Source organism: Echiichthys vipera, assembly GCF_963691815.1.
Source record: "Echiichthys vipera genome assembly, chromosome: 7".
Lineage (NCBI taxonomy): Eukaryota > Metazoa > Chordata > Actinopteri > Perciformes > Trachinidae > Echiichthys > Echiichthys vipera.
In genome coordinates this window covers 8,430,915-8,454,578 of record NC_139832.1, presented here as the reverse complement: position 1 = coordinate 8,454,578, position 23,664 = coordinate 8,430,915, and the positions used below count along the sequence as shown (strand labels likewise).

Here is a 23,664-nt window from a genome sequence, read left to right as displayed (position 1 = left end):
ACCGCTCCGGTGAACCGATGCGACTGCCCTGCTTCTCCCTCCTCTTCTGTTGAAGTATAGTATATAGTGTTGGCCGCATTGCGTCCTCCACGGGGCACAAATATATATTAAAAAAACTATTGTTTATTAATAATTTATTTTGACTTTGCCCATTTGTGAAGATTGTTATTATTGTTATATTACACTCAAATACAGGTTATCTAACGTGAACTAAGCCCCTTTCTGAAGAAAACACGGTGACACAATCCCTGTTTATACAATTATCTGTGGTAGGATTATACATTTGTGATTTCCCTTTGTTTTTTTGTTTTGTTTGTTTCATGTTAATCTTGCGTCTGTCTGATGTATCCACATGTAAGCACGCAATAAGAATGGATTCACTTGTTAAGTGTACTGAATTTTGAATGCTTGGATATAAAAATGTAATGATTGTGAGTGCATTCATGTTTCATTCTTTCTGTGGAAATAAGCCTCTACACTCGCGATAACTCCCAATATTTCCATTTCCTTACCAGTTATATTAATTTTCAAGGGAATGTGAAAATAATCTATGAATGCAAAAGTGTCACTACCAAAGAATGAGAATATCCTGAAATTAAACTGAGATTTCCCTTAAGTATTTATGCAATCTTGTCTGAACTCATGGTATGCAAATTACTTCCGCAGTTCGCACCATAGCAACGCAGTGACGTATGCAGAAAATGACGACATTCTTTAAAAGCGTTCTAGAAGGCATGGCCTAGAATGTGACATCAGAGGCGCATTGACACATCACAGATGATATCACAGCAGGTCAAAGGCATCAGTTCATGACAAGTCCACAACCTTTACCCAGACAGAGGCATTTCAGCTGCAGCCGCCGTTGTAGGAAGACATTGAGGATTTTTAAGATTACGAGAACTTATTGAGAAGTCGAGAGACCTTTTCCACACCACACCTCTGTGGTCCAGACATGGAGGACTCACATCACAGCTATTTGTCTGGGAGACGCAGGGAGAATCGGACTAACAGGGTAAACGAAATGCAAAGATTGATGATAAAAGAAGTGAATGAGTACAGTGTCAGAGAAAGAAATGACACAAGACAGCTGAATAAGGTTGTGAGAAAGAGTGATATTCTGAAGGCAAGAGTTCATATTCTGCAGGAAAGGGAGAAAACCATTACTGAGATGAACATGACACTGAATGCTGACGTGACCCGTGGTTTAGAGGTGGCTGAGATACACCAAGATGCTCTGTGTGGTCCAGACATGGGGGGATCACATCGCTGCTATTTGTCTGAGATACATACAGAGGAAGGGAATCACAGGGTGGACGAAATGGAAAGATTGTTGAGTGAGGAAAGTGTTGGAGAGAAAACTGACACAAGACCGCTGGAAGAGGTTTTGAGAGAGAATGATAATCTGCGGGCAGAAGTTCATGATCTGCAGAAAAATGAGAAAAGCATAAATGAGAAGAACCTGAGCCTGAATGCCGAGGTGACACGCCATGAATCTCTGAGAGAAACACAACAAGAAAAGATTGAACAACTGTTGAAAGAAAGGCACGATCTTCAGTGTCAAATAAGGGCAGCTCAGACAGCTCACAGGGATAAAGACGAGAAAATTAGCCAACAGGAGCGCACCCATAATGAATCTCTTTCAGAGATCAGAAAATTGCGACAAGACCTGCATGATTCTCAGAAAAACAAAGACTATCTGGATGAGCAGAATGAGATTGTCACCCATGAGCTGGCTCAACTTTCATCTCTGACAGCGCAACAAAAGGAGCAGAATCAAGACCTGAAGACAGTCGTGGATGGTCTTCAGTTCCATGTAGACGGTGCTGAGATAACAACAGAGACTATGAATGAGAAAATAACAAAGCAAACCAGCGAAATTGCTTATCAGAAGAAGGAAATAGAGGAGCTTTACACCCTGAGAAGCAATTTGAATCAAACAATCCAGGATCTGAAAGACAAGCTAGAGAAGAGGCAGGAGGATGAGTTACTAGCTGGCGTGAAGAATTTCAAAGAAGAATCAAGGACCTTTGAAACGACTTCTGAGGGGCAGAGCGATGAGAGCCATGTTGAGACGACTCCTGAGGGGCAGACCGATGAGAACCATGTTGAGACGACTCCTGAGGGGCGGAGCGTTGAGAACTCTGTTGAGACGACGAAGGTGTCCCAACATGAATGTTCTGAGAAGACAAATGAAGTAGAGATGAACCGTCTTAAACATAGTTTAGAGGAGGCTGAGAAAGATAAAAATGGGCTCTTACAGAAGGTGTCCCAACTTGAATGTCTAGAGAAGACAAATCAAGCAGAGATGGACCGTCTTAAGCATAGTTTAGAGGAGGCTGAAGAAGATAAAAATGGGCTCTTACAGAAGGTGTCCCAACTTGAATGTCTAGAGAAGACAAATCAAGAAGAGATGAACCGTCTTAAGCATAGTTTAGAGGAGGCTGAGAAAGATAACAAAGGGCTCTTACAGAAGGTGTCCCAACTTGAATGTCCAGACGGGACAAATCAAGAAGAGATGCACCGTCTTAAGCATAGTTTAGAGGAGGCTGAGAAAGATAACAAAGGGCTCTTACAGAAGGTGTCCCAACTTGAATGTCCAGACGGGACAAATCAAGAAGAGATGCACCGTCTTAAGCATAGTTTAGAGGAGGCTGAGAAAGATAACAATGGGCTCTTACAGAAGGTGTCCCTACTTGAATGTCCAGAGAAGACAAATCAAGCAGAGATGGACCGTCTTAAGCATAGATTAGAGGAGGCTGAGAAAGACCAAGTTGAGCTAATAGAGATGGTGTCTCAACTTGAACACCAGGAGAAGACAACACAGACAAAGATCAAAAACCTATTGGCAACACTGCAAGATTACGAGGAAAGAGAGAACTCTCTGAACGCGCAGATGAAGCTCATTAGCGAGGAACTGGTACATCTTGAATGTCACACAGACAAAAAACAGGCAGAGAATAATAATCTGCAGGCAGAAGTTCATGATCTGCAGGAAAATGAGAAGAGCATAAATGAGAAGAACCTGAGCCTGAATGCCGAGGTGACACGCCATGAATCTCTGAGAGAAAAACAACAAGAAAAGATTGAACAACTGTTGAAAGAAAGGCACGATCTTCAGTGTCAAATAAGGGCGGCTCAGACTGCTCACAGGGATAAAGATGAGAAAATTAGCCAACAGGAGCAGACCCATAATGAATCTCTTTCAGAGATCAGAAAACTGAGGCAAGAACTGAACGATACTCAGGAAAACAATGTAAATCTGAATAAGCAGAATGAGATTGTCACCCATGAGCTGGCTCAACTTTCCTCTCTGACAGCGCAACAAAAGGAGCAGAATCAAGACCTGAAGACAGTTGTGGAAGATCTTCAGTTCAATGTAGACGAGGCTGAGATATCAATCGAGACTATGAATGAGCAAATGACAAAGCAAACCAGCGAAATTGCTTATCATAAGAAGGAAATAGAGGAGCTTTACACCCTGAGAAGCAATTTGAATCAAACAATCCAGGATCTGAAAGACAAGCTAGAGAAGAGGCAGGAGAATGAGTTACTAGCTGGCGTGAAGAATTTCAAAGAAGAATCAAGGACCTTTGAAACAACTCCTGAGGGGCAGAGCAATAAGATCTCTGCCGAGACATCTCCCGAGGGGCAGACCGATGAGAATTCTGTTGAGACGGTGTCCCAACTTGAATGTTCTGAGAAGACAAACCATGCAGAGATGAACCGTCTTAAGCAAAGTTTAGAGGAATCTGAGAAAGACAAAGCTGGGCTATTACAGAAGTTGTCCCAACTTGAACGTCTAGAGAAGGCACACCAAGTAGACATGAACTGTCTTAAGCAAAGTCTAGAGGAATCTGAGAAAGACAAAGCTGGGCTATTACAGAAGTTGTCCCAACTTGAACGTCTAGAGAAGACACACCAAGTAGACATGAACTGTCTTAAGCAAAGTTTAGAGGAGGCTGAGGATGACAAAGTTGGGCTATTACAGAAGGTGTCCCAACTTGAACGTCTAGGGAAGACACACCAAGTAGACATGAACTGTCTTAAGCAAAGTTTAGAGGAATCTGAGAAAGACAAAGCTGGGCTATTAGAGAAGTTCTCCCAACTTGAACGTCTAGAGAAGACTCACCAAGTAGACATGAACCGTCTTAAGCATAGGTTAGAGGAAGCTGAGGAAGACCAAGTTGGGCTAGTAAAGAAGGTGTCCCAACTTGAAAGTCTAGAGAAGACTCACCAAGTAGACATGAACTGTATTAAGCATAGTTTAGAGGAAGCTGAGGAAGACAAAGCTGGGCTATTACAGAAGTTGTCCCAACTTGAACGACTAGAGAAGACACACCAAGTAGACATGAACTGTCTTAAGCAAAGTTTAGAGGAGACTGAGGAAGACAAAGTTGGGCTAGTAAAGAAGGTGTCCCAACTTGAAAGTCTAGAGAAGACACACCAAGTAGACATGAACTGTCTTAAGGAAAGATTAGAGGAGGCAGAGGAAGACAAAGTTGGGCTAGTAAAGAAGGTGTCCCAACTTGAAAGTCTAGAGAAGACACACCAAGTAGACATGAACTGTCTTAAGGTAAGATTAGAGGAGACTGAGGAAGACAAAGTTGGGCTAGTAAAGAAGGTGTCCCAACTTGAAAGTCTAGAGAAGACACACCAAGTAGACATGAACTGTCTTAAGGTAAGATTAGAGGAGGCTGAGGAAGACAAAGTTGGGCTAATAAAGAAGGTGTCCCAACTTGAACATCAGGATAGGACAACACAGACAAAGATCAAAAACCTATCGGAAGCACTGCAGGGTTACGAGGAAAGAGAGAACTCATCTGAGATGACATCTGAGACGCAGAGTGATGAGAGCTCTGTTGAGACGACAAATGAGGAGCAGAGCCCTGAAGGTATCCTGGTGGCTCCAGCTGTTGAGGTTCAGACTGAAGGTTTGTGGGGTTGCTGTGCTAAATTTCTTCTGACAGGAATTTACCATATTGGCATCCACACTGCCAGCCATGCCTTGGCCAACGCAGTGACTTGCTCGGACTGGTACGGTTCTGAACACCTGGGGCCCCGACCCTTCTGAACAGGTCAACATTGACAGGACAACTTGACACTGGAGTTTGCATGTTCTCCCCATGCCTCCAGTTGGACTCCTAACAACAGATTCTTCAGTCAAGGGGCAGCTAACATCTAAGATATGTTTTTATATATATGAATCATGAATGTGGTATATTCATGATGTCTGTATGTGAATCCATTTCTGTTATGGTGCAGTGGTGATTACTGTCACATCACAGGAGGCAGATTTTTTGTGTAGAATTTGTTCTTCCTGTGTGTAAACGGGTTTTCTCCAGGTGCGCTGGTTTCTCCCACAACCAAAGGAAATAATAAAATAAATAAAACAAAGATAATTTTGTATTATATCATAATACTGTAACATAATAATGACAAAGAATAAAAGGATGTAAACGTGAACATGTAAAACTATTGTAAAGTTTTTCAAAACAGGAAGCAGTAGTAAGAAGGATGTAGAAGTGCAAAGGTAATTTGCAGATGACATAACTTTATATTTATGTAGTGATATGTAACATGAATTTCACGTAAAGTGAAGGTAGGTGACAGAACAATTTCCATCTCAGCCTGAGGGAAGAATCAGCTGGTTAATGCTTGTTAAAATACTCAATTTTACTTGTTTATTTGGCTCAAATTTGAATTATATTCAGTTAAGTAGTATGCACAAAGGTAGCTGGGAGTTTGACCCAATTATTTGGATCTTCACCAAACTCTGTCTCCAATACCATGATTCTAGATTCAGGGACAATCCCAATTATTTGGTTAAATCTGATTTTATCCACATTACATACAGTAAGTGAAACTACTAAAACATTAATCTCTGGACAATTTTCTTCAAAACATCTATTCCTTTAGTAGGCATCATGACTTTTCAATCATACAAAACAAACACATTTTCCTTCAGCATAATGTTTCGCAAGTGCATAATCTATAATGCTGTTTTGTACTCCAATATTTGTTGTTTAAGGGGTTGTTTGATTTCTCCATCATGAGCTAGACCCCAGGGACTCTTCTGAGATGACTCCTGAGGTACGAAGCAATGAGAGCTCTGTTGAGACGATGGAGGTGTCCCAACTTAAATGTTCTGAGAAGACAAACCATGCAGAGATGAACCGTCTTAAGCATAGTTTATAGGAGGCTGAGGAAGGCAAGCAAGCACAAAGGGGATATGACATCACTGACAGGCAGGAAAGTTAAAATAGCATGCACAGCCGCAAAGATGAGCACTGGGTGCTGGACAAAAAAGCAGTTCAAGATATAAATAATAAGTCCGCACACCAGAGTCTGCTCCCAATAGCGTTTAATGCCGAGCGCTTCATGTGATCATGTGATCAAACATCTTTAAGTGCAATTGTGAAAATAAAAATCTGACAATTAAAACAAGTGTATATACATATATATGACAAATAAATATATATAAATATATAATCCACAATGTATCCTTCCTTGTCATTCAAAGTACAAAAAACATTTAAAATACAATAATCATATAGGTAAGAAAAGGCCTGCAGAGCCTAAAGCATAACCTAAACAACTTGAATATACATTTAAATGCCTGGAACATCAGGTAAAGCGTCATAATGAGATGCAATATCAAGGAGAAACTTTTTTATCTAGGTGCCCCTATCACTACAAAAAGTAGCGATAATAAATAATGCAATGTTAACGTAGAAAAATGCAATAATTACATAGAAAAAGAGAAATACCACAGTGGTGTGTTACACCAGTCTTACACCAGTCTCACCAACAAGCAACCAAATGTAACAGACTGTTACCTTTATTAAAAAATACATGTTTTTCTGGGTTTGAGCATTGTTGGAAACATTTGGCATAATGTAACAACATCTATATTATTTTTATGCAGACAGGTATTCTCAAGTATAATAAGCGTATAACTTAAGTTGTCAGTTACAGCTTGCTGTAGTTGGAGGTCAAGTGAATTTTCAGTCTCCCCATGACTCTCCTTTCTTTTCCACTACAAACTGCCAAAGCCTGATCATATCTCAAGTTAGTTTCAGTTCCACAGTGGGTAGGTGGGTAGGTGGGTAATTCAAGCGTATTGTATTGATTGTCTGCCTGCAGAATGATCACACGTCACTTCCTCCTCCAAACACTAGATGGTAGGCATGAACTACTCAGGAATGGAAAGACTAATTGACTGTCGGTTCAGAACATCCTCTGCTTTATATTTAGATATTACGGTCAGCAATGATTTTGCATAGATCACTTTAAAGCAGCTTTATTCCAAATTCAATAATTACTGTGGTATTAGGCTAATTAAACAATTTCACAAGACTGTCAAGTTGAATGTTTAGTTACGTATGACAGGGTTTGATTATACTGTTTCTCTGTTTGCAGTTGAAATGCATCAGCCTTTTTACCACACTGTAAAACAAAATCATTGAAACAGTTGGCGTCTTACTGATTGAATCTGATCATTTTTCATTCATTCATTCATTCTCAACCGCTTGTCCCTGTCGGGTTGCGGGGGGGGGGGGGGGGGGGGGGGGCTGGAGCCGATCCCAGCTGACATTGGGCGTGAGGCGGGGTACACCCTGGACAGGACGCCGGTCTATCACAGGGCACATAGATACAAACAGAGACAGACAACCAGTCACACTCACATTCACACCTATGGGCAATGTGAGAATGACCACAATTACAGCTGGATGATACAGCAAAAGAATGATCCACAGGCAAGGTTTGAGGTGGGTCACCAAGGCGGTTCTTTTATTCATCGCTCTTGGCAAACAGTATAGGCCCATCAGTGTCACCAACAGAAAGAACCCCAGGTTGCCAAAATGGCGCCTATTTATAGGGTGTCAACCCATTACCCTGGAAGAATCCATTCCCTGGGATCCCCTGCCTAAAACATGTTAAACACCACGTCATCTGTGACCTATATACATCCTACTTTACGTCCACTAACAGAAAATACACCAATACACTCCATATTACCTCCACTAAAATACCATGCACACATTTACCGTCCCCACACCAATTAACACTTGGCTGCCCCCGAAACTATATAAGCGGCGTCCTGGGGAAGCCTTTTGGCAAAAGGCTTTTGCCTGCACATCCTGAAGACAACAGACTGGTGAAACTTTTGATTTATTCCCCACGCACTTATGGATCAACACAATACTCATTCTTCTTAGTTCTTCTTCTTAATTAAGAAACGAACACATTTCATCTGCACATTTAACCCCATGTGCCTCTGCTCCAGGTGAACTGCACGGCCCACACAGCAAACCCCAAGACCCAACAAAGGACAACAAACATGGCGACAAACATTCAATACATATGGTAACCATTTCAATACAAACGTACAAAAAGCAATGTGTTAAAATGTATTGTGCAAATCTCCAATAAAGTTCTGTTGCTCTTCTTAAAGGGTCTGTGCATCTGTGATCACACTCAGTCTAAAGTGCGTGGTGCCATGTGTGCAAAACTGGTAACGATGTGCTCTTCGTCACTGGCAATTTAGGCACCAATTACCTCACACGTGCATGTCTTTGGACTGTGGGAGCCGAAGAACCGGAGAAAACCCCCAAAATAAAATGCATCTAATTCCAGTAGTTTTATATGGTTTTCATTCTTTACAGCTACCTCCAAAAAAGAAGGCAGTGATATTTCTGGTACAAAGAACCTTTTTTATTGAAAGTGTCCACTGGGATCCAGCTCTCAGTTTATTTATGGTGTGCATAAACAGTTGGAGTACAAGCATCACCCTCAGCAGTTGCTCTGCAACAGCACATAGCTAACTGAGACTCTTAGAGCTCAGGCCGAAACCCTCCGGTCACTGTTTAAATATTAAAATCTCCCTGAAATGCTGCATATTTGATTATTCCGAAAGAATTAAACTAAAAATAATGAGTTTCCCCTGCTGGAAAATCAACCATTACAGGGAAACTTTACCCATCAGTGTCAAACAAAAGAGATATGGTGTTGTTGCCAATATGCAATGTACAGCTTCATAGCAACAGTTATGGTTTCTGTCACTCCCTGCAGAGGTTTCAGCAGAAATGGTAAAAAGCGTCATGGAAAGGCGGGGTTGTAAACCCGGCTCTGTCTAAGGTTGCACCTGCTCTCATTTTACGCCACAGCATAAAAGTTTCTCCTGTCTCTCCTCAGTGCAACTTGTCAAGCTCATGCATATTTAACTGTTTGAGCTGCTATCAGATGAACCTTCGTAGCTAAAGGGGTGGTGCTGGGAACATGATGATGATGATGGGGATGTGTGTGTGTAAGGGGGTTGGGTTTGGGAAAAACCAGTACACCTACCCCTCCTCACCAGGAATGGATGCATTATGAGATGGAGAGGAGACCAAAGTGGTTCATTCAGTTCAGCTGCAGACAAAAGGTGGCTCCCAACGCGAGACTCAACCCTGGAATCTACACAATTTTTTTGCTCTCATCCTTATTCATCAGTCTTTCTCTCAACTGGATCTTTAGTAGATGAAGTAAGTTCCAGAAGCTCTGGCTGAATGGTACTTTGGACATTGAGGAATACTTCACTGTCATCCTTGCCTCCTCCTCTCCACTGAATTCTCACACCAGAGAAAAGGGGAGAGGAAAAGAGTCCGTCTTACCTCAGAGGGACCTGTGGCACCACTGGAAGGTGGAGCCAACCTCCAGTGCCACAAACTCAGGAAGGATGATGAACAGCTTCTAGCGTTTTTTTTTCTCTTTGTCAGAGCAGAGTGTGTTAGTGAGGTACAGTTTCAAGACATTGTTCTCGGATACGGGGGAGAGAAAACAAAGAGACAGCAATGCCTTTTGGTGGGTTAGCAGGTTTGAAGGAGCAGGTGCTTAAGCCTGGGAAGGAGGAAGTGAAGAACACAGTGGGAGACTCTCTGGGAAAACTGCAAAGGTGAGAGGGGTTTGAATGAAGACTGTGTGTGCAAGGTGCTTGATCCACACCACAAAGATGTTGTTGGACTGCATGGTATCAGCATTTCACTATTTACCCATGTATTGTATTCACAGTGGAGATTCATTTTTAAAATATCTGTGTAACTAAGAGGCATATATCCGCTGTCAGAGGGATGTGAAGAGCCTGGAAGCAAGCGCATTAAGCCCAGAGTGTTCTCAGAGATCCTGACGATAAATAAATATTTGATTCTTGTGCTTGCCAGGCAATGCAAGTGATGTAATCATAGATTTTATTTTAAGACATTAATACATATTTCATTTCTGATACATATTTCACAAAGCAATGTGTGGCAGGGGCGCCCCTGTCCTATGAGGAAGATTGTTGTCATTTTAAGAGATAAACGACTAAGTAGGCAATTTCCTGAAGAATAAATTATGTGTGTGCATCGCAAATGCACTTATAAAAGGAATGCATTGACTTACATTTGAAAGACTTCCATTATGTACTAAAGATACTTAATTACTTGTGTGTAATGTAAGTCACTGCATTCCTACTATACAACTTTCAACAATATTAAGATATCTGTACTAAAATACTTTCATAGAGGCCTGCGTTCCTTTGTGGTGTCGTTTTTGGTAAATGCACCAATGGAAAGGTTTTGCCACATTTACAAAGTGAGCACATGACGTTAGTGACCAGGCACAAACTTGCTTTTTTGTTTCGTAACATGACATCTTTTAACCTGGTTGCAAACTATGCTCAAAGAACATGAAATCTTAATGCAGTTCAGATTTTCTTGATACAGCTGTTTATATGTTGTGAGAGACACCTACAAACTGTGTTAATCCTTATTTCAAAGACGTGACTATACTTATTTTATAATACTATATACTATATTTATACTAAACAAGACTAGACTATATATTTTTAATTTTTGGATGCTTTGATTAAGAAACACACACCAGTTGTTACAACTGTTAAGGTACTTGTGATTTTACAAGTGCATATTTGAGTGCTTGATATCAAAAGCTGAAAGTGCAGATGAAAGCAGTGCATGGGAGCAGTAGGTCAGAGGCAGAGATGGATTCTGGGTAGTGGAACAGGTGTGGAGAGTGTTACACCTGAAAGCAACCTGATAACAGCACTTCTGTGACCTTTTTAGTCGTGTGTCTTGGCTTCCCCTCCTGCCCTCTCTAAGAGAGCAGAGAGACTCAAGTTACTGTGCTATTTTTGTAGCCACATTTTAACAAAGTTACATATAAAAGTGGTAGGACTGAAATGATCATCATGTGAATATTGCACAAAACTACATTCTGTATATGCACGTATGACTTGCTGCCAAATCGAAGAAGGAAGGATGTGGATAAAGACTGACCGTACTGCTGACACTCACATGCTCTTACTGTGATTTCTTTTCCCGATATTTGCGTCTTAGGAAAATAGACGGTAGTAATGTAGAAGAAGAGGACACCATTGAACTGACAGAGGATGGACGTCCGGTGGCATCAGCACCACGTCCTGCCCCACTGCTGGACTGCAGCTGTGGCGGCCTGCCTAAGCGCTACATCATAGCCATCCTCAGTGGCCTGGGCTTCTGCATCTCCTTTGGCATCCGTTGCAACCTTGGTGTGGCCATTGTGGAGATGGTGAACAACAACACGGTGTATATTAACGGGACTCCTGTGCTTCAGGTAGCTGGATCAAATAAGACAGGACCCCTGGGTTATTGACGTTGTAGGACTTTTGTGATGCTCGTTACAGTTCTGTGAGTTTTGCGTTACAGAACAGCCGCTTATTTCATATGCATCTGTTTTTTTTCACCCTCCCCAGAAAGCCCAATTTAACTGGGACCCAGAGACAGTGGGGCTGATCCACGGCTCCTTCTTCTGGGGTTACATTGTCACTCAGATTCCAGGTGGTTTCATCTCCAACAAGTTGTTTGCCAACAGGTGACATGCACTTCATGACTATTAATAGTTCTACTTTAACACATCTCTGCTTTATGTCCCCATATATTCAATAGCTTTTGGACCTTAGACAGTTGGTTAGAAAAGCAATTTGACTATGATGCTCTTTTTAGCCACGCTTTACCCTTTTGTCTCTGATATTTTATAAAAATAATTAATCAATGACAAAATTGATTGTTAGTTGCAACCCTAAACACAGTGCAGAGACAACGGTTAAGGTTTTTCCACAAGTTGAGGATGAGGTCATGGTCACTGCAGTAATATACTCTGAGAAAGAAGCACAAGAAAGACTAACAAAAAAATAAAGGTTTTGGGGAAAGCGCCTCCGGCAGCCTGGGTGGTTAAAGGGTTAAAGCTGTACGGCGTGGTGAGCGGTGCTGATGGAGCAGATATCAGTCCTGTAATAAAAGCTTCACAGGAAAAGAGGACACGCCACTGACAGAGTTAATAATGAAAGATCCTGCCTCTGATTTCTTTCTGAAACACCAGCCACTGGAATATTACAAGTGTCACTTACACACTGTTTTGGAAAAAGAGAAGGAAGGGGGGATGAGGTGAAGGAGGAAAGAGATGGGAGCTAAGCAGCACCGTGGTGATGAAGCAGAAACTTGCGGATTGAGAGGGATGTCTTTATCTCAGCGCATGAAAGGCAGAGGCGTGAGATCTGTCTCATTATAAGACTGACTGAGATACTGAGACCGCCAGATATCAGGAGATATCCTGCCTGACAATATTAGACATCTACGGTAGCTTTGAGACACTGGGTAGCCTGTCTTTGTTGTATATTCACCTGACAGAGCTGACAAATATCATAATATAAGTCAAGGTTATAATTTCCTAATCATGTCTTAAACTCAAGTAAATATCATTATTCATAGACGTATAATTAGAATATTTACTCTTGTGTTGACTGGAGGATCAATTTCACACAGTTCCATGTTAAGCTGACTATTACAGAATGAATTACAATGTCATTCCCCAATAACTTCCCATTTTTCACAAGAAAAGGCTTTTTTTTTTCATTTTTGGGTCTATATTTGTATTTTGGGTTTCTACTAGAACATGTTTACATTTTTAAAAAACACATTATTCTGTATAGACTCATGTGGTCTGTCTGAATATTGCTGTATTCCAGTGAGCCCAGTCGGCTCTGGTTGGCTCGTGAGAGAGATATGGCTGTGGGTGGAGATACTTAGATGGATGGTGGTATATTCTATGGAGACACAGACAGGGAAGCCAAAGCTGATTGGCTTGTTGAAACCCATGTTTTCTGATCTAGTAAGCAAATTGTGCAAAATGATACACAGTTCATTTCACATTTCTTTTGTTATGTAAACAGACAAGTCAAAGCCATGCCAGTTTAGTGCAACCACCATATATATATATATATATATATATGCTTTGTTATTTCAAAGTTTGTGGGTTGGTAGCCACTCCAGATATCCAGAGTTTTTAATCATACGTACTATACTGACTTACACTCATTTGGAGACCTACCATAACCATAACCATATGTACGTGCATAGTCATAACCTAGCCTAATTATGTAACCCTAACTCTTACCATTACACACAAACACACACACACACACACACACACACACACACACACACACACACACACACACACACACACACACACACACACACACACACACACACACACACACACACACGATATGATGACACTCCACTGTTTCTACAGGGTGTTTGGGGCTGCCATTTTCCTGACGTCAGTGCTCAACATGTTCATCCCATCAGCAGCGAGAGTGCACTACGGCTGTGTCATGTTTGTCCGCATCCTGCAGGGTTTAGTGGAGGTAAGACTTAACTTATAGCAACACTTTGGGGAAATACGCTTATTTGATTTCTTGTTGCGAGTTAGATGGGAAGATACCACTATCAGCAGGGGGAAACAGCTAACGTGGCTCTGTTTGAATGAAAACCAAGCTGAAGCTTAGCATTAACATGTTATATCTCATTCATACATCATGTCACCTAACCTTATCCAAGAACTTTGCGTAAGTGCAACAAGTTGTAGTTTAAGAGTTTTTTTGGGCAATAAATAGTCCAAACAATCCCCTAGAACAGCAGAACTTAGTGTTTTTACTTTCCATTTGTCATGCCACTTAAACTAGCAAGATATAACATGTTCATAAGTGATCTTTAGAGAAAACAGGATAGTTGTTTTCAGATTTGGGCTAAGCTAAGCCAACAGTTCAGTAGTTTCATACTGTATAAGCATGAGACTGGTGTCAATCTTCTCATATAACTATCAGAAAGAAAGCAAACGAGTGTTTTTCCCAAATGTTTATTGAATCCCAGTTTTCCTCTCAAGTAAACCCCTGACATCTTCCACATCATGTCCCTGCTAGGGTGTCACCTACCCAGCATGTCATGGGATGTGGTCCAAATGGGCGCCACCTCTTGAGCGGAGTCGACTGGCCACGACTTCATTCTGTGGTGAGAGATGCCTCTTCTATCCTCTTGTCAAAAATCCCTGTGACGCTCCCAAACTGACCACAACACAAAGCTTTTCAATGATGCAAACCAGTTTACCGTCATCGCAGGGCTGGTCAGCAGCCTAAGACATGAGAGAGGTCATTTTGTTTTGCAGATTCCATCCACTGCTGTCTGTCCTGCAATCAAAATACCCCTGTTGCACTTTAAACTGGTACCATGACAACCCAAGCATCGAAACCCTCTTGACATTGTCTGTAAATAAACACGTCTCACCTGCGCGCTTAGAAGGAGCTTTTTCCTGTGTTCGCCCGAAATGAATCGGCACATTGCTCACTGTCCAAAAGCACTCTCATGCTCCCTGCTCTATTCAAACCAGCAGTGTCCATGAATCTGTCTGATAATAGAAAACACATTAAAGCACCCTCTCTGTCTCGGCAGTGCCAGCAACTCAGCATTTACTCAATGAAGCTAATGTGTTTCTTTGATGTGTTTGTTTCTATTAACACATTTACGCAGTACAGGGTATAGTTTCTAGTCTGAAGGCTGCAGCACTGTAACTACATAAAGCTACTTTTCACTGAGATCCGATTGTCCCGCTGGTATAATCACATGTTTGACACTGAACCACCAATTATTGTTCACAGGATCCTACGCCGGAGCAGTGATTGCCATGCCTTTAGCTGGTATTCTTGTTCAGTACGTCGGTTGGTCTTCGGTCTTCTATATCTATGGTAAGATTGATGTTATTGAATGAACATCACAAGCTCAAAAACACAACAGACTTTCACTCTCATAAAAACAATATAAAAGTGCAAAATATGTTTGTGTAAAGATAAAGATATTGCAGAGAGTTCCACTATAGCACTCTCACATCAGTATGACCATCAAATGGCTGTAATCAGTGGTCATCAGTCTCATAGATATGGGTTAGAAGATGACTGCTACATCTACTAGTATAGATTCAGAAGACCGTTATCACATGGAAATGGTCGCCTTTAGGACCCCATGGTAATTCAAACAAAACAAACTTTACTTGGTCAGGTTTAGGTTACAAAGTTACACGGTTAGGTTTATTAAAATAACACTTAAAGGGGAATTTCTGAATTATTTTTTAACACGGACCCTATTTTACCATGTCATTCTGTGTAAGTGACCAATGGCAACAACTTTTTTTGTGCAGCAGTAACTTGTTGTACAATATGTGGAACTCCACTTCACGCAGCTTTCATAGACTGACATTATCTTTGGATGCAGACAGGCAGAAATGGTGGCTAGTTGTGCCACAAATGGATCCTAATAACTTCGGATATACTGCACCTTACAGACCATCGGTTCTGCAGTTGGACTGGGACACAGCCAAAGAGGAAAAGACATCCTACTAAAGCACACATTCCTCAAGAAAAATACTTTTAGTGGACGTATATTGTCTCTGGGCAAATTCCCCATTGGATAACATTGCAGGCCTTTTCATGGCGGCCAGGCTGCAGCTCTCATGTTCAATACTGGACCAATTTCAACTGGTTGTTGCCAGTAGTCAGTTGCACAGAAAACAGAGAAATATGGATCGGGTTTAAAATAGCAAAATTCCTCTTTAAACAGATTATGTTAGAAATATAAGCTAAAAAGTCACAGTTGATCAGTCATCAACCAGTCAGTGGACTTTATAGGAGAATGTATTTACCTTTGGACAGACACAACCAGGCCAGCTGTTTCCACAAGATTTCAGTTTTTGTGCTAAGCTAAGCTAACTGTCTGCTCGGATCACCTTCATACTTATCCTACAGCTACATGCTGTTCATCAGGTGTTGAGATGTTATATACACTAGGTGTCAGTTTAGTGACATGCAAGGTGGCTCTTTTAATCCCTGCACGCAGCTCTGTGGCAGTTGTACTTTGTATGCTCTGCACAATAAGTGTTATCTGAATTGCTTTACTGTTTGATTAAAATGATTAACACTGACATAAAATTCATACTTTGCCAAATGTGTTTTAATAAAAATCCTCTCTGGTTCTGCTTTGATATAATCTCATGATTTATTGATGTGAATTAGCATTTTCCTGTCTGGGCTCTGTGAGTCATACCTTGTTCATTTCATTTTGATAATGAAAATTCTTGTGATCCAGAGGAGGTCGGGGCTGGTTTTAATTAGTCTGTTCTGCCCCTTACACTTCATTGCATTCACTTCTCTGCATTTTTATGTTTTTGTTGTTGTTGTCATTTCATTAAAAGGTGTTTTTGGGATCATTTGGTATGTCCTGTGGCTCCTGCTGGCATATGGAAGTCCTGCTGAACATCCCACAATCACCGATGAGGAGAGGACGTACATCGAGACCACCATCGGTGAAACAATGCGCCAACTGAGTGTGACTGAGGTGTGTGTGCGTGTGTGTGTGTGTGCGTGTGCATAATATGCTGTAGGTTTCAGGATATCACAGATACAGTAGCACTATTTATTTCACAAACATCCTGACATACACACACACACACACAACACACACACACACACACACACACACACACACACACACACACACACACACACACACACACAGTACAAACAGCATACAGTGACTTCTGTCTCCCAACAGAAATTCAAGACTCCCTGGCGTCGTTTCTTCACCTCCATGCCCGTCTACGCCATCATCGTGGCCAACTTTTGCCGCAGCTGGACCTTCTACCTTCTGCTCATCAGCCAGCCGGCGTATTTTGAGGAAGTCTTCGGCTTCCCCATCAGCAAGGTTGGCCTCACAGCTTCATTATAGCTAATTAACTGACTACGACAAATTGAAAAATATCCATAAAGGGCGATAAGTAATCATAGAACTGATATACATTATGGATTCCTGAATGTATGTGAACAGGTGGGGATCCTGTCCGCTGTCCCCCACATGGTGATGACAATTGTAGTTCCTATTGGAGGACAGCTGGCTGACTTCTTACGCAGTAACAAAATAATGTCAACCACAAATGTGAGGAAACTCATGAACTGCGGAGGTACGTTGCGGTTAACTCGAAGCAATAGATGTTGTAATTTTTTATCTTTATACTGAAAACTAAGAGACTCTGTTTCAGGAATTAAGAAAGAAAAATTTCCTCCAAATCTTTTGCATCTTTGTTTTATCATGTTGTTGTTTCTTACATGAGCTGATGACATTTACCCTCTGGTCCTGTATTTTCACAGGATTTGGTATGGAAGCTACTCTGCTGTTGGTGGTCGGGTTTTCTCACACTCGAGCAGTCGCCATCACCTTCCTAGTTCTGGCTGTAGGGTTCAGTGGATTCGCCATCTCAGGTATTACCACAACTGCACTAAAGACACTTTTGTGGATTGAGACTTTAAATTTAGCTTCAAACTCACCTCTATGAACAGATTCTGGATAGGAATTGTGTAGAATCTGTAGGCAAAGTTTTGGAAGCAGTCTGGTTTCAATTTGTGGGACTCCAACTCCATTCTCGCATCTCAAGTTGCTGATTGGACGTAAACAAAGGCACCTGCTTGGAACAGGAAGTCTTGGCCTGCATATACACTGGCTACAACAGAAAGCTTCACAAAAGTAGAAGACGTTGCCCCCAGAGGCTAAATAGTTATGTGACAGATAATCAATGGGTTCAGATAACTTGCGAGAGTTGAGAACACTCAAATTAAATTAAATTAAATTATTAAACTTTTGTACATTTTGTGTCCCCCGTCTTTTGGATTATGAAAGACTTGAAGAAAAACAACAGTACCACTCTTCCTTTGGATGTGATGCTGTCTACATTCATTCACTCTCTCCTGAATGTTTTACACATTGTTGTCAAAGCAACCAAAAATCTAGATGTGCATGTGGATCTAAAACATTTTTCCAGGATGTATTTTGTAATTGTGTCACTGTTTACGTCATCCAATGTCCCCGTGTGTGCTGTGTCTTCAGGTTTTAATGTCAATCATTTGGATATTGCTCCTCGTTATGCCAGCATCCTGATGGGTATTTCTAATGGAGTGGGAACGCTATCTGGAATGGTGTGTCCTTTGATTGTTGGCGCCCTGACAAAAAATAAGGTAACAAGTTGATTTGTAGCAGTAACTGTTTTGCACATATATTAACAGACGTGCATTGATTAGTTGTCATTGATCTCAGATTTTTTTTGCTGTTGTCTTGACAGTAACTGGAGATAATACTTCAGTCCTTCAATCTCATAATCCTGTGGAAACTATTTTATTTTTAATTAGAAGTGAATAAAACATAACAGGCAGCACATAAACAGGACTCTCACTGAGATATTTCCTCATGTCATGTATAAAACATTACGTTTGCTTTTTGAACACACAGAATCACTGTATTTAATATTGCGCCTATCAGTGGCTCTTCTTAATAATGTATAGCCCTGTACATTGTATTATACAGACTGCAGTTGGTAGTTTTTCCAGTGCCATGAGTACGGCAGTGGATTGACAGCGTGGATTTTCAGTGGTACATAATCAAAAGATCAGTAAGTCGGCTTTGGACAGGAAATCTATGAACTCTTTTCATCTCTTCACAGACTCGCCTGGAGTGGCAGAATGTCTTTGTTATTGCATCCATGGTGCATTACACAGGGGTCATCTTCTACGCTATCTTTGCTTCGGGAGAGCAGCAGGACTGGGCCAACCCTGAGAGCACCAGCGAGGATAAATGTGGCATAATTGATGAGGACGAGCTGGCTGAAGAGTCAGAGCTCAACATGGAGAACACAGTGGTTCCCAAAAAGAGTTACGGGACCACAGACAATTCATCAGGTGGAAAACAGGGCTGGAAAAAGAAGAGAGGGGTAACCATGCAAGAGGACGAGGAACATTACGAGAATGGCGACTTCCAGGATCGGTACCAGTGAGACGCCCTGAATGAAAAAAGGACTTACAAAACACTCTAGCCGAGGCTGAGAGTTTGATTTCAAACCTGTGGAAATGTCAGCGGCATCGGAGAAGTGACAGGAGCCGCAGCATCATGTACCTCAAGATGGACTATTCCAGTTTAACTGTGATGTACTGTAATTTAAAAAAAATCATAGGAAAACATAAAGAGAAGTCAAGATAAAACACAATGTTTATTACGATCTCATAATAAATTAAATCTACCCTGACTAATACTGTAGATATAGTGTGCTTATCATAATGGAAAGTTAACGATAGACCAACATTCATGAACCAACTCGTGCTGTGTTAAAAGAACTTTAGACACACATATCAAAGCTGACTTTACTTTTCTTCGTCGATCGTCCGTCCGTGCACGCAAACTGAACTTCATTTAGCTTACGTTGAACCACGTGAAAAGAATTGTTTTATGTCCGCTATGCAACGTGAAAAGAGATGTGCTTCTGGGATGTGATAATGGGTTTGACAACAGTGTTGATGTTATGAGCCTGACTGATTTTCGTTTTTTTGCTTGTATGTAATTGCTGTTGCAGAATGATTGCACTCTGTCACCGCTTAGCTTGCTCTCCTCGTCTGAGCCGGTCTTAGTTCACTATAGTTCCTAATGCACTTCTTCCAGCATTATGGCAGCTTCATTATTCATGGTGCTCCGAGCTCATAATGGGACGAATGGAAGGTGACTTCACTGCTGACGTTACTCCATGAAGCATTTAGTGTAACTCTATTGTTGTGTTTCTTCTTTTTTTGTTGCAATTTTGCGATGTTTGAAACATGGGGACCCAGTTTGTTTCTAAAAAAAATAATGTACTGTAATGTTTGATTGATCAAAAATGAGTATAGGAAATTTACACTCACTGTTTATCGATTTTGTACAGTAAATTCATATATTGTTTGAAAGAGCGTTGTTTTGATTTGCACTTTACTTGAACGCACCGGGGATGTAAAAAAAAAATGACATTTCTATTCTGTATTAAGATTGTTTAGAGACGTACAATCCTGTAAAGGTTCTGAATCATTGAGTACTTTGTATGACGTTGTTTAACATTCACGTTACTTTGTGTATTCAACAAAATTATAAAAATTATAATTAATCATCAAATTGCAAATGTGTTCAATGGAAAACAAGACTGAGTTCTGCACAGCAGTGCTTTGAGCTAAATGCTACTATTAGCATGGCAATATGATCACGTGGATGTATTATTAGAACTGGCGTTAAATCACTTTTCTCAGCTAAAGGAAAGTTTAAGAAATGGAAAAACGTCATGGATTAAGAATTCATAAAAGAAAGATTCATAATCAACCATGTTTGCGGTTCGAGGTGTCTTGTCTACAGTTTTACAATGGTAGCATATTGAGAGCCGCAGTGGTATTCTTCATTGCAGTTGAACTACAAAAAAATGGCTGCAAGGCTGAGCGGCATCACAGTATCCAGGTCCAAAAATACATTATGTATTAAGTGTTTGATCATAAACATATTGAGGGAATTGAACTTTTGTGGTGATGATGCTGCTAGATGAAAAATTAGAGAAGGGATACCCCATGTGGTAGGGCTTTGTAAGGGTGTCCAGGTGACCTCCCCTGGCATGTTCTTTTATGAACAAGCTCAATGTTGATGCTTTTTTTAGGCACTCTGGCAAAAAATCATGGGCACGTAAGTTGGGTATCACTAAGGCTGAAGAAAATTATTGCAATACATCTGGAGACGAACATAAATATCTGGACCAAATTTGATTTCAGCCCCTTCAATATTTCGTAAAAGCTTTCTCTCAAAACCAGAAATGTCAGCCTGCTGGTGACATCTGAGTAAAAGCAGATGGATCACCACAGTCAGAGGGCTACATCCTCTGGGGACCATGAATATCATGGCAAACCATCCAGTAGCTGTTGAGATACTTCAGTCTGGATCAAAGAGGTGGACCACTGGATTAAAGTCGGCTTTAAACGGCTCCCTCTATAGTTTACTCCTGCATTTTAAAACGAGTTTCCACCTCTCCAGCTCATTTAAATCATTAACCTTCATAAAGACACAACGTGCCCTTTGTACAATATAGATTCTCGTTATCTTCTGTAACTACTTGACGGAATAGGCTGTCCTTAATGCTGCCTGTTTATGTTAGGGAGCTCAAATTAGACATTTTTAAATATTGCAAAGGCTGCTCTGTTTCCCATCACGCTGCGGTAAACATCCTCTGTCTTATCTGTCTTTACCCGCCTGCTTCATTTTCACCACGGAAGATAATTACTGGACAGGATATTCCTCAACAGTGTCAAACTCGCTTCGTTACTGCAGCTTTAAAAAATGACACAAGGAGCTGTCGTATTGTGAAACATACACAAATACAGATGTTTAACACTTAAAATTGATGCTTTGTGTTCATTTGTTGATCTATGAGGAGTGTAATGATCGTTCTCTTTCACCTGTTGATGAAAAGTTTCAAGATTACAGACTCTGTTGCTGACCATCCTCACAGTGCTGTGAGTCCTGAGGAACATGTGGGCGATTATGTCACTTTCCAAAGTGTGTTTCTGTTATTTCATGTGTACACTTCTCACAATATGGTCTGTCTGGAATGAGTGACAAAACAAAAAGGGTATCTATTTTAGTCCTCATTGCGTGAAGGGAGGTATTCAGTAATAATAAGTAGATGTAAAGGAACCTTATCAATACCTGAGCTTTGACTGCTGTACGTGCAACTTTTAAACAGGTTCAGCAGAGTTGTGTCCGTCCTTTCCCCGAGGCCATCGCTGATTTCCCACATGCTCTCAAACACAGACCAGATAGTTCACAAACAGACGACAGCCAATGGCAAAGGTTCTGTTTATTTCAGAGAGACTGTCTGTTGACTCAGAAGGGCCTCTTTGGATGGAGCAACAACCCATCAATGATTAAACTATTGTTTTTTTGGACAAATTAAGGATTATGAAGACGAGAACAATTCGATTTCCATGTGTGCGTGTCCATCTTAGAGTACACAAAGACAGCTGGGCAGGTACGCGGAGGTATGAAAATGCCAATATAAACAAATCTGGTGCAAACTGGTACTGCATATTGCCGTGGCTTAAAAAAAATGGCTTTGATCACTTCAAGGACGGATGGCAACGATTGCCACATTCTGATTTCCGATGTTATGATAGCTTCAGTTTCTTCTTGTCCTTCTGAAAATATCACTTTTTAAAAAAACAGTGTAACTGTTGCTATGAAAAGAAGACACTACAATTCTGTTTTATGTGAAGATTTATATTTAAAAAAATGTACTGATGAGCTGTTTGCTAATGACAGGATGTATGTTTCATGTGTGATGTTTGCGTGTGGGTGGGATTTCTGTTCTACTGGAGAATTCATGAGGCAGCCTCTTGTCTTGGTGAGATAAAGAGGGATTTTTGGGGGGTTGGGGGGAGAGGTTGGAGTGTGTGTGTGTGTGTGTGTGGGGGGGGGGGCATGGACAGGAATGGACAGTTTAATTAATAACCACCGTCCATTTCTCCCTGGACTCCACTGGTCACACATGCTCCCACTGGAGCCCAGACACAAGCAGTTTGATGTTCATTAGCAAATATTGATTGAGCTGTCTGTAGCTTGCGGCATGGATATCAGGAACGAGGCTGAAAAAGAGGAAAGTTAGCAGGAAGCAAATCAACATCAACTGACCAGTAAGGTAAGAACTATGAGATCGAGTCTGAACATATTTCATGGTCACTCACTGAGCAGGTGACTTCTTACGAGTCCTCAGCGTGCCACTGTGTCTGAGGTATGTTTGGCTGTTGTGTGGGTTGTTAAATTGGACTGGAGGTTACCGAGTCCTTGTGGGTTGCTTTTGGATCTCAGGGGAAATTATACTGAGTTAATTAAGTTTTTTGTTGCTGGTGAAGTCTATAAAATGTTTCACACGTTCCCATCTAGTGGCCTTGACAGCAGAAAGGCCACGGACAAGTTTAAAAATATTACGCAAGACATGCCTTCAAGCCACAATCTACAGTTCAGGTCTGAAGATATTATTTAATGCGCTGAACTAACACTGAATTCTTGCTTAAGTTGTAATAAGTAGAATTACATTAAGAACGACAACACAGATCTAGTGATACATCCTGCCAAGTGAGCCTTAACTTGAATATGTGACAGAAATATATTAAGTGCTCTGACAGGAGGCAGAAAGAAAAAGACTCACTCTTGCAGGTCTTGTTGGGGCCTTCCCTTCATCTCCCACCAACTGAACCTCTCATCCCTGTGTGGGAGAGAAGACCTGTTGGTGCTGCTGTTTAATTACGTTGTGCTGCAGGTTTCCGAGGAACCTATAAGGGCATTTAAGAGATCTTCACCGTGGTTCACAAATGACACTATTTTGTTTGTTACAGAAGTACACAGAGGCTCACTATTACCACTACCCAGTCCAACCTGAGTTTGC

General features: G+C 41.1%; 1 protein-coding gene across 1 annotated transcript; it reads left to right on the top strand.

Annotated features, from left to right (window-relative positions):
* Positions 1 to 9,833: 9,833 nt before the first annotated feature.
* Positions 9,834 to 19,221, top strand: slc17a8 (solute carrier family 17 member 8; the record flags this gene model as incomplete). Its single annotated transcript, XM_083917264.1, has 12 exons — positions 9,834 to 9,934; positions 11,373 to 11,628; positions 11,768 to 11,886; positions 13,609 to 13,723; positions 14,279 to 14,366; positions 15,011 to 15,097; positions 16,597 to 16,739; positions 16,956 to 17,105; positions 17,229 to 17,361; positions 17,549 to 17,659; positions 18,282 to 18,409; positions 18,892 to 19,221. 12 exons carry the CDS (start codon positions 9,834 to 9,836, stop codon positions 19,219 to 19,221), a joined length of 1,761 nt encoding a protein of 586 aa, XP_083773390.1.
* Positions 19,222 to 23,664: the final 4,443 nt, after the last annotated feature.